At 52.0% G+C, this 11,190-nt stretch overlaps 1 protein-coding gene across 3 annotated transcripts; it reads right to left on the bottom strand.

Annotated features, from left to right (window-relative positions):
• Nucleotides 1–839: 839 nt before the first annotated feature.
• CRTC2 (CREB regulated transcription coactivator 2) lies at nt 840–11,183 on the bottom strand. Of its 3 annotated transcripts, XM_044005025.1 has the most exons (15): nt 10,995–11,183; nt 7,800–7,901; nt 7,534–7,647; nt 7,061–7,122; nt 6,401–6,469; nt 6,085–6,188; nt 5,925–5,954; nt 4,828–4,907; nt 4,465–4,511; nt 4,096–4,340; nt 3,267–3,664; nt 2,295–2,549; nt 2,052–2,132; nt 1,672–1,867; nt 840–1,523 (listed from the first exon to the last, which is right to left on the bottom strand). In XM_044005025.1, exons 1-15 carry the CDS (start codon nt 11,181–11,183, stop codon nt 1,303–1,305), a joined length of 2,193 nt encoding a protein of 730 aa, XP_043860960.1. In that variant the 3' UTR covers nt 840–1,302. The 3 variants fall into 3 exon arrangements, with proteins under 3 accessions (XP_043860960.1, XP_043860961.1, XP_043860963.1); XM_044005026.1 differs by lacking the exon at nt 2,052–2,132; XM_044005028.1 differs by lacking the exon at nt 10,995–11,183 and having other exon boundaries at nt 7,534–7,683; nt 7,800–7,877.
• Nucleotides 11,184–11,190: the final 7 nt, after the last annotated feature.

Here is an 11,190-nt window from a genome sequence, read left to right as displayed (position 1 = left end):
GGGGGGGGGGGGGGGGAGAAGCCCAGGCGATGGGCTCTAGGGGTGACCTAGCCCCACCCCCATTCTTGATTCAGGGATGCATACACATCCTTGCTACTCCCAGGCTGCAGTCTGCAGCTCTCAGTTCCCTTTTCTGGAGAGGACAAAAGCTTTGGAAAGAGGAAGAGCAGAGGTTGGAGGGAACACACCATGGTCTCCCCTAAGGAAAAGCCAAGAGGGCCAGGAAGATCGTGGAGCCAAGACTGGGTTGGTCACATTAACTCGGTGACTGTCCCTGATGCTCCTAACTTCCCCCCATCACACCGGCCAGCACGGCTGCTGTCCTCTCCACTTCCCCTAGCCCCCAGGGCCTGCTGAAGCGGGTATCTGGAGGTCCCATGCCCTGGCATGATGGAATCCCAAAGTGGCCCCAGGGCAGAGCCTCTGCCCCCAAACTTACCAGCACACCACACCCACACCCTTGGCTTTCCAGCTCCCTCGGAGGCCAACTGAGCCAGGGAGAGCTAAGAGGCCAGCCTGCCAGGAACTCCGGCCTTGGGGGTTCAGCTACCTGCCTGACTCTCTGCCAAGCCCCACTGCTGGGGAGTGAGGAACTGGTCAAGCCAGTCGGAGCCCCCTGGTCCTTTTTCACCTTCGGGGTCCTGAGCACAGGACAGGTGAGCACATGCTCTGGCATCCTATATCCTAGAACCCAGGTCCCCACACCCAACACAAACATCAATGGCTAAGGCAAAGTAGAAGTTGTATAGATACTCTATACAACTCCATGCCCTGCTACCCATTTGGGGGGCACTTTGCCCCACTCCCCCAAGCCCAAAGAGCAGTTAAAACACCATGGGTCTGATGTGATTTTTTTAATTAACATATAATATATTTAAAAAAAATAATATCCACTCTGGCTCTCTCCTGCAAGGGGGGAAGGGGAAATTGTGGGGAGGGGCCGACACTGCAACCTCTCCCCACCACCACCTGGGCATGCCCTGCTACCCAGTCCCTCCTCCACCCCCTGACATCCAACAGGCTCTGACCTCCAGACAGACGGTTCAAAGTTACAAGTGCTTCAGGCCCTCCCTAGTGCTCTTCCATGTCTGCCCCCGATGCCATACATCAAAGCAGGCATCCCTTCCTTTGTATACAATCCTGTGATCCCTTGGTCTCATTCATGTTGGGGAAAGGGGCTGGGGGCAGAGAGTGGAGTCTCTACTGGCCAGGGGGGAGAGGGAGGAGGGAGAAAAAGGGTAGTGGGAGGAGGGAAGATGAGAGAAAAGTGGGGCACTGCCACTGTGCCCAGTCCTACATCCCTCACTGTAGTCGGTCACTTCGGAATGAGTCCTCAACAGCTGGGTCGGTCAGCAGAGCATAGGGGTCACTCAACATGTTCAGCCCATCCAGGCTCAACGGTTCCATCCGAAGCTCATCTTCCAGCCCTAGCCCCAATCCCAATCCAGTTGCTGCCACCTCAAAGCCAGGTACCCCTGCCAGAGCTGCTGCAATCTCCTTGGAGAAGCCAGGCGGGGAATCTCCTGAACAGGCAGAGAAGTGAAGATCAGGACCACGTGGGAGGAGGGCAGGGGCTAGAGGGAGACCCTCCCAAACCCCACAACTATGACCTCTCCAGTAACTTTCACACCCACCCCAGCCCCTGATGTCTTCCCCCCATGATCCTCCTACCTGTGAGGATGATGTTGGGCACTGGACCGTGTCGGGCACAGTGTGTCAGGTTCTGGCGGTTGAGGGCATGGGAGTCTTGGGGGCCATTCCCCCCACCCCCTGGCTCATCATTCCCCGAGAAGCCCGGCCCCTCAGAGAAGCTGGGAGGGTCCAGCGTCAGGCTGCCCGATGGACTCTCCATGCTGAATTGCTCTAGCTGGGGGTACAAATGGACAGAGACCCTTAACAAAACATTATCAGAAGGGGGCTGCTTCTCCCCGCTCCCTAAGATTTACTCCATCATTCCCACTGACCACAGGGGAAAGCCAGAGACAGGACATAGTGAGCAAGCAGAATAAGGGCAGGGGGCACGGGGCCAGCAAAGGGCCCAGGCACCGTACCTGCTGAGACAGAGAATGTGCGTGCCAGGAAGAAAGCTGGTCAAAGGGGGAGTCATCAAAGAGTGAGCTGAGCAGAGACAGCTGGGGGAGAACGGACAGAAGTGGGGATCAGCAATGGGGGAGTAAGAGTGAAGGGGCCCACCCACCCAGAAGTGACTGGAAACAGACCTTCCCTGTTTTGAACAGTGTCGAGGACACTGCTCAAACCTCCTCTTGGCTGGCGACAAAGGTCAGGCTACTCACGTTCCCCAGGCTGAAGGCGCCCGTGGGTGGGGCGTGTGGTTGTTGCCCACTGGAGGCAGGTGGGTACGATGGTGCCCCATACTGCCTTTGTCCACCGGGTGACTGGACCGGACAGGATGGGGGAGGCGGTGCTTGCTGCTGCTGCAGCGGCTTGGTGACTGCTGGCTGGGCAGGCAGAAGCAGGCCAGGAGGGCTATAGGAGTATGGGGGCAGCCGCTGGTCAACTGGCAGCTTACTGGTGTCCAGGGGGACACCCTAAAGGGAAGGAAGGAGGGGAGAGTTAGCTTTCAAGTGGCTTCTAGGGGAGAAGCGTGGGAAGAAAGATACCTACTGCCCTCCCAGAGGAAAAGAAACCCTCTGTGGGTACTCGTGCCAAGGGAGGGGCTCCAGAGGGAAGGAGGTTTTTCTATCCCTTAATCCCCTACCAGGGTTGAGATGGAAAATGGAACACACATACCAGACACACACATCCCTATCCAGGCAATGGGGATGAGGGAGGGAAGGAAGAAAGGAGAGAAGAGAGACAAGAAGAAGGAAAAGAGGAAGAAAAAGAATGGAGGAATAGAGTAGGAGTAGGAGCCTGGAAGGACAAGAGGCTCAGGATAGTAGAAAAAAATAAAAGGATATCGTGAGAGCAAGAGAAAAGTAGGCAAGGAGATGGGTACGAGAAAAGGAGAAAGTGCAAAGTTTTAGCATTGAAAATAAGCTGTTTGAAGAGAGAAATGGAGAAAATAGATGGGAAATGGATAAAAAAAGAAGAGAGAGAGCAGATGAGGGAGAAAATTGGAAAATAAAGATACAAGGCAAATGGCAGACATATACCAGAGGAGTACAAGGAAAAAAGAGTGGGATGTAGAAACTAAATGAAAGGAGGAAGAAGGGTGAAGGACTTGGGGACGGGGAGGAGGGAAGAGGCTGGTGGGCAAGCCCAGGAGTCTCAGAGATGGGAAGGGTGGAGGCAGCCACGCATACCTGAGTGATGGAAGACAAGGTGGGTGACATTGTTGGCGAGAACTGTTTGGGCAGCTGCTGCTGGGGCCGTCTGGCGTCAGCTCCACCCATGGGCAGGCTCAAGGGACTGAGGGGCACACGTCGGTGTCGGGGGGAGGCCCCAGGGGTGGGAGTGGGATATGGGAGGGCGCCCAGCGCAGGGGACGAGGAAGACGAGGTGCAGGAAAGGGCTGGGGCACTAAGTGAAGGGTGGCCCAGGGAGGTAGCAGGCATGGTATGACGGGCAAAGGAGGAAGCAGGCAGTGAGGGATGACTGTGGGAGCCCTGAAGCTGGGGTTGGGGACTATGTAGAGAAGCCTGGAGGTTGGGATTGCTAAGGGAAGACTGCAGGGATGGGTGGTTGAGAGGTGAATTAAGTCCTGCGGGCACAGACAAAAACCAGAGATGCCAACATTACCAAAGGGCACCAAGTCCCTTCTCCCTGCCCCCATACAGAATGGGTGGAGGTGATCAGACAATGGAAGTGAGAATACAATGACCACAACGTGAAAGGGGCAGGCAAGCACTTTGCCAGCTGTGCCTGCTTAGTAGGAAACCAAGCACCTTCTCCCACTGCTATTAGAAGGGCAAAACTCTAAGAAATAGTGCTACATTAAGTCTCACCAAGTCAGGGAGACAGACTGCTATGCCTGTCCAGATGATTAAAACTGAGAGGTACCCAGGTGCCTAAAGACTGACCCCCTCAGGGCTGAATACTCAGGCCCACTCCCCTGACCCCTATGTTGGTGTATCCAAAACTGGGAGGAGGGATGTGCGTGAAGGGGTGGGAGAGAAGAGAGTGACCACTCACCTGGCCCATCACAGCTGACACCCAGGCCCAGGCCCCCACTGATGCCCAGATGGGTCATGGTGTGGGTCAAGTTGGAGGTACTGCTGCCCCCACTCAGACTAGCATAGGTTGTCTCTTCTGGGTCAAGGGGTGTGGGCAGTGGTGAAGGGAAGTGTAGGTTGGTGAGGTCAGGCAGGGAGCCACCGGTATTCAGGGTAGGTGGAAGGAGGGGTACGTTAGCAGGCTGGTCAGGGGATGGGAAGATGCTAGGAAAAGGAAGAAACACACGAACTGAGGGTGGTCCCTGGAGAGCAGGAGTCACCATCAACCTTCCTTTCCTTCCTCCCATCTTGCCTACCCTGCAGCCCACACCCATGGAGAGCCACTTACTTAATCCCAGGGACTTCACAGGATCGAGGTCGGGCAGAAGAAGACAGCTATTGAACACACAGAGGGAAAGAGGTGAGCCTACAAATGGGAAGCCCTTTCAAAGTCCTCTGACCATCCCTCACCTTCCCCTTCAGTCTGTATTTCCCCTCATATTTACAGGACGCTTTAACTGCTTTCCTCACAACACTACCACAAAATAATCAATGTATTAACCCCACGTTAGAGATGAAGAAACAGAGTTTCAATGACCAGCCCACACAAGTAACAGGCAGCAAGAGTCTGAGCCAGGAAATGGACTTGATTCTACAATACGGTGGCCCCAAAGGAGGGAAAGGAGGCACCAGAGGTGTCTCCCATACCCACCTTCTTAGGATCCCAGGGCTTCAACAAATGCTTGTCATCCAACAAGTTCTCCTCGACTGCAGGAACTTGAAAGACAAAGACTGATGGAAGGAGAGGAAGAGAGAAAAGTCATGGAGAGGAAGAGGCTTAAGCATTGGGGTCAGATAGGGGAGGTACCCACTTGACCCACATCTTACATTTTCCCCTCTCAACTTAGCATTTTAATATTCAATGCCTAGCTGGGGAAAGAACAAAGCATTGATATACTGTTGGGGGAATCTGTGAATTAGCCCTTCTATTCTGGAAGGTGATTTTGAATGGTGCTATTAAAAATGACTTAAATGGGAGCAGCTAGGTGACGCAGTGGATAGAGCACCGGCCCTGGAGTCAGGAGGACCTGAGTTCAAATCCAACCTCAGACATTTGACATTTACTAGCTGTGTGACCCTGGGCAAGTCACTTAACCCCAACTGCCTCACCAAAAACAACAACAACAAAAAATGACTTAAATGTCCATAACCTTTGAGCCAGAAATTCTACTGTGACCCAAAGAGGTCACAGACAGATATTCTACAATAGCAAAGAAGTAGGAAAAAAAAGTAGGTGCCCATTAATTGAGGAATGGTCAAATCATGGAATATGAATGTGATGGAATACTACTGAGTTGTAAAAAAATTACTGCTATGATCAGCTTGAAGTATGAGATGATTTATATGAATGGATGCATAAAGTAAGCAGAATCAGGAAAACAATTTATAAAATGACTAACTACCAAGGAAAGAACCAAAAAATTGAAAGTCAACCACTGTGTAATTACAATGACCAAGCTTGACCCTGGAGGATAGCTGAAAAAAATGAACTCTTTAGAGGTGGCGGACTATGGGTGTAGAATATTGCATTCACTGTCAAAGTCAACATGTTGATCAATTCTGTTTAATTCCATTTTTCCCCTTTCTTTTTTAGACTTTCTTCTAAGCGATGGCTTAAGGAAATAGAAAATAGGAAAGGGATATCCTTGGAAATGAGGGTGACATAAAAATAAGATACTGATAATGTAAGGTTTTAAAATAAAATAACAAAACACAATGCCTAAGAATAAGTGAAATAAGCCTTCCTACCTTTTGAATCTGCTTCCTCATCTACCAAACCTGAAAGAGAGGAGATTCCTGCTGGCCAGAGCACTAGATGATGGGTCTTTTTCCATCTATTCTCCCATCCCTCCATTCAATGTATCCCCACACTCTCTGGCTTCCCATGCTCTAAGATATTGGCACTTACCACCCCGGCGGTTGGGCATGGCAGTGGGCGGTGGGGGGCCTGGGTATGTGTCCTGGGGATTAGGGTTCATCACACTTGTGTGGAGGGCAGAGTCTGAGCTTGTCCTGTGGGAAGCAGGGTAAAGCTGGCATGGTTCCCATGGTGACAGGACCCCTCCAGCTGGCCGACACAGAGGTAAGAGTTAGGCCAGGGAACCACAGGGATCTGAGGCTGAGGCTCTCAGTTCAGAGAGGAAGACCCTGGGGTGAAGGGAAAAAAGTAGGAATGAAGGAGACAGAGCCTCAAAAGGAGACAAGGGGAAACAAGGGGACGTCACCTGTTGAGTGCAGATGGAAGTCGGAACAGCTGCCCCTTCTCAGCAGGGAAGTTACCCCAGGGCATTGTTCTGAGAGGGAGAAACAACAGTCAGGAAGACAGGGATGGGGGTTGGAGGGTGTGAAGCAGCTAAAATGAAGTGGGAGTGGACAGGACATTAAAGACCATCTCTGCTCTGACTTTCTGACCCTTCAGAGCACCCAAAGGTCCCAAGAAAGCCCAAGAGTCATCCTTTGTACCAGGCTAAACAGGGCTAACCTGGAGCCCAACAACCTCAGTCATTGGAATGTGGGGGGGCAGCAGTGCTAGAGCACTGTACTTGGCACAGAGCTTTGGCAGGAAGTACGCTCACTCCCCCAAGCACACACCCAGCACAGCCTGTGCTCCCATTGGTGCTACCCCAGCAGGAGGGGTAGGCTCGGCTACTCTTATGTCAACAAGGTTGAGACTGGACTCTGATCCCACCCACCCCACCTAGCTCCCACCTCTATGACAAACCCCTCTTTAAAACCAGGAGAATTCCAGCCCCAACTCTTATCCAGCACATGCTAAGGACACCTCCTCCCCGACCTGTGGCCCTTCCAGACCCAGGGGTGGAAGTGTAGAATCAATGCTTGGAGTCTACATGGGTGCTATGCTCAGCGCCCCTCTGGACATTCACCTTCTCCAGCTGGAATCGGGAGGAGGAGATAAGTAGGCTGGACTATAAGGGGAGCTGTCAATGTGAGCAACACCACATTAAGGAAAAACACGAGGACCACACGCTGCTCTCTCCTCTGCAAAGGATAACAGTCAAACTGCAGCAGGGGAGAAGGGGAACAGAGCTTCAGAAGGGAAGGAAACATGAGAACAGTTAAGGGCGGGAAGGAGATCACCTTCTTCTACCAAGTTCTCTTAGTCTGAGAGTCTAGATGAGCAGATGAAGGAACTAAGTGACCTCCGCTATGAGGCAGCACAAACACATACGCTCTATTGCTGGCAGTAGAAAAGACACATTAGTAGACAGGAGGAAGAACTACCCAAGAACTAAGGAGAAGAAGGAGGGAACAGCAGCAGGTTGGCACTAAGTTTTTTCCTGTTGTATTTGCCGAACTCGTGCTACCCCCCACCCCCTACCCATTCTCCAAAGGATATGTGGCGGGCGTAACGGCGTAGAGGAGACATCATCCTTCGGGGATCCCGCTGAACCCGCTCCACCAGACCATGGTGCCGTGTATTCCGTGAATCCAGGGATGAATGGAGGGGGTTCTGCCAACACATACATGGTAGTCAGGGAAAGGGGATCTGGAAGGGTGGGAGAAGAAAAACCACAGCTCCCTCTCCTTGTTCTGCCCCAGTTATTCCTACCTCCTCCCCTCCCCTCCCCTCCCCTCTCTTCACCCTAGTTTCCACTTACTCACCTGGAACTCCGCCAGGCTACAGCCAATCTGGTTAACATTGGGCAGAGAGCCACCATAATAGGGGCCACGAGTATGAGCTAATCGAAGTTTTTGTGCCTGTAACTAAAAAGGAGGAAGGATCGTCAGAGAAAATAGAGCCCTGACCCCACAAATAAGCAAGAAGGCCTCCAAATACTAGTCTACCTTCTCTGCTCCAAATCTTACTGATATGTCTAAGTTGCTAGAGGGAGAAAGAAGACTGGGAGAGCAACAGAACTATAACCCTCACCTCCTTTCTGTAAAATACCACTTGGCTCCACAGCCATAGCCCCTCTTCATAGCACCCTAGTCAATGAAATCATCACCAAGAAGGAGGCAGGGAGGAAAGAAGAGAGGGAGAGGAGAGGAGGAAGGAAGGGAAGGAGGAAGAAAAGAAGAAAGGAAGGGGAGGAAGAAAGGGAAGAAAGAAAGAAAGAAAGAAAGAAAGAAAGAAAGAAAGAAAGAAAGAAAGAAAGAAAGAAAGAAAGAAAGAAAGAAAGAAAGAAAGAAAGAAAGAAAGAAAGAAAGGAAGGAAGGAAGGAAGGAAGGAAGGAAGGAAGGAAGGAATAAACATGTATTAAGTGCATACTATGTGCCAGGCACTGTGCTCTGTTGCAGAGCCTGCCCCATTTGGCATTACCCCAAGACGAGTCCCAAAAGGAATGCCAGGCGCCCCTAAGCTAGTCACATGGGCTCTCCCCCTGGCCCCAAGGGACCCATTAGCCACCTCTATTCTTCCAACCAGATGAGCCCAAGACTAATTGGCAGAAAAGGAGACAGGCGGTAGATGGCACAAGGATGGTGCTGCCAGCCTCATTCCTTCCCCTCACAGATAGGGGCCAAAGCTACAAGGCCACTGCCACCTGTCCACCCATGAGCATACTAGATACGGCTTACACTCACAGGGCTGGGGTGACTCAATTCAATACTTGTTCCGCACCAGCTCTTGGCTGGGAAAATAGTGCCAAACTAAAGGGACTCTCTTTAACCCTGCCCTAAGGCCCCTGGTTTTGGAACAATGCCAAAGAGAGGCCTGGCCTTGGGAAGTGGGGATGGGAAAGGAAGTCTTGCCAGCAGCAGCCAGCCTAGGTCAGAACAATGAGCCCAACTCATCCACCTTCTGAAGATGTGCTGCAGGATCCCAGAGACTGGCATCCCGGCATGACACCCGCCTAGTTAGAAATTATTTATGCCAACACCAATACAAAAGGCAAAGTAGCCAATTCTGGTGCCTCACATCCCTTCTCAGTAGGCTGTGGGATGCCAACTACTGTCATCTGCATTTGCTAAAGTTAGCTGAATAGCAGGAATGCCCTAGGAAGGAAATGGGGAAAAGAACTCAGAAACTTCCTTCAAATACAAAGGCACTGAAAATTAGGGCAGTACCAAAACTCTTTTCCCCCCCTTCCTTCAAGAGGCAAACAAAACCCATGGGCACATGTGGAGACTACAGTGACCTCTCTCTGGGTCATCCCTCCCTGCTATATAAGACTTCAGGTGGTATTTGCTAGCCACAGAGAAGTTACTCCAGTTGCTCAGCTGGGACTGTCTCCACAGCCAAATTTGCCTCAAATGATTGAGAGAGCATGCTGAGTTCTAAGTCCCTTATTCTGAGTTTGTATTCCTGGGTCCCAGGTCCTGCCTTTAAATGCCCACCATTTCCCTCTATGCCTTGGTAAGGGTTCCTACTGGTGGAGAAGTAAGTGAAGGTTTTCAAAGAGTGACCACATGGCAAGCCAAGTTACCATGCTGATGCAATAACCCCTTAGCTCTAAGCTTATTGGGGCCTTACCCACCCCAGTTTACTCTACCATATCTCAAAGAAGTCATGGTTCAAGGAACAGCACTTGAAGCTGTCATCCAGAGATCAGAGTCCCACTACAGATCCTGGAAGGGTGTGTAGTAAAGGGTTATAATGCCTACAGGGGTCCAGCTGCAATACACATTCACCTGGTTTGCCTGTTCTTTCCTCCATCTGGCTCAGCTCCCATAGCCAGGGGCACAGGGTCCCCAGAGGCTCAGAGACTGAAAACCACAGACAGAAACACATAGAGAAAAGAAAGGCAGCTAACAAAGACAGAGCTTTCATTTTCGGCTTTTCCCTTGTCTCTCTAGCTCATTGTCCACTGCTTGGTTAAGTCAAGCGATGTCCTCACTTCATGTTTCAGAACATTTCAGAATGTGCCCCAAAGTTAGGGTAACACACCAGCTTGAAACAACCAACACTTGAGACCTTTCCCTAAGGAACAAGGAACCCTCAGAGATTCCAATAGGAAGTAGTCTCCCCAGAGGGGCCACAATGTCTGACCATTTGGGGATTGGGGATTTCCTACACACCAGAAAAGCCCCATGGCATCTCCTGCCTCCTAAGGTGACCAAATCCAAGCAACCTTAAAGTGTCATCAGCTACTTGACACTACGGCTAAACTTTTCCCCTCATCTAACATTCAACAGTTGTCCTCAATCTCCGGAGGACTCCCAGGATGAAACACTCAGCTCTCTAGCCCATGAGCAATGGACCTCACCTTCATGTCGGGGAAACCACAGGAAGTATTTGAAAAAGGAAGCAAAGGGACAGAGGAGGGGACTTCCTGTCCTTCGGTAGCCAACACTGCTTTGGTCAAACCACCCACCTCGGGACTTCTCCCTGGAAAACTTTAGTGGTCACTTGGGCCAGCCTTGTACAAATAAATGGGTAGAAGGACCACTCATGAAGGTGATGCTCACCCCGTTGGGCTGAAACACGTTAAGAGACAGGAAGACTTTATCCATGCATGCCCTTTGACCTGCACTACACTGAAGGATTTGGTGTGTGTCCGTCCTTCCCTCAGCTCCCCAAATAACTAGAGCTGGGGATGCCTCAGAGCGGCACGAGATGGCAACTAGAGCCAACAGCAGCCTTCCAATCGGACCCCCCATTCGGGGGAGTCCCACTCCTTACTCACTCCCCCACCCTCAACCACGCTCACTATGCCCACCCCATGCCCACAGATAGCTCTTCCGGAGACCCCCTTCCCCCACCCTAGAGATGCACAGTTCGACGGTCCCCGGAGTTTTGCTCTCACTCGACATCCCCAGAACTCCCTGTCCCCCCCATTTCCTCCCCCAATCCCCGCCCCAGGTCTGCGACTCAGCTCGGGATCCGGCCCGCCTGACCTGCCCCTGGCTGCCCCTTACCCGGGTGGAGCCGATGTCCATCATCACCTCCTCGAAGGCCGCCGTTTCTTCGGCCTGACGCTGCTTCTGCAGCGCGATCTTCTCGCTGAACTTGCGCGGGTTGGCTGCCGAGGCCGCCGCCGAGGCCGAGCTCGAACCCGAGGCCGAACCCGAGCCGGGCCCGGGGCCGTTCGCCCCCGACGCCGCCATCTTCCCC

The sequence above is a fragment of the Dromiciops gliroides genome, chromosome 4 (genome assembly GCF_019393635.1).
Source record: "Dromiciops gliroides isolate mDroGli1 chromosome 4, mDroGli1.pri, whole genome shotgun sequence".
NCBI classification, from domain to species: Eukaryota; Metazoa; Chordata; class Mammalia; order Microbiotheria; family Microbiotheriidae; genus Dromiciops; species Dromiciops gliroides.
Note: the sequence above shows the minus strand (reverse complement) of the source record. Positions and strands in the feature narration are given on the sequence as shown.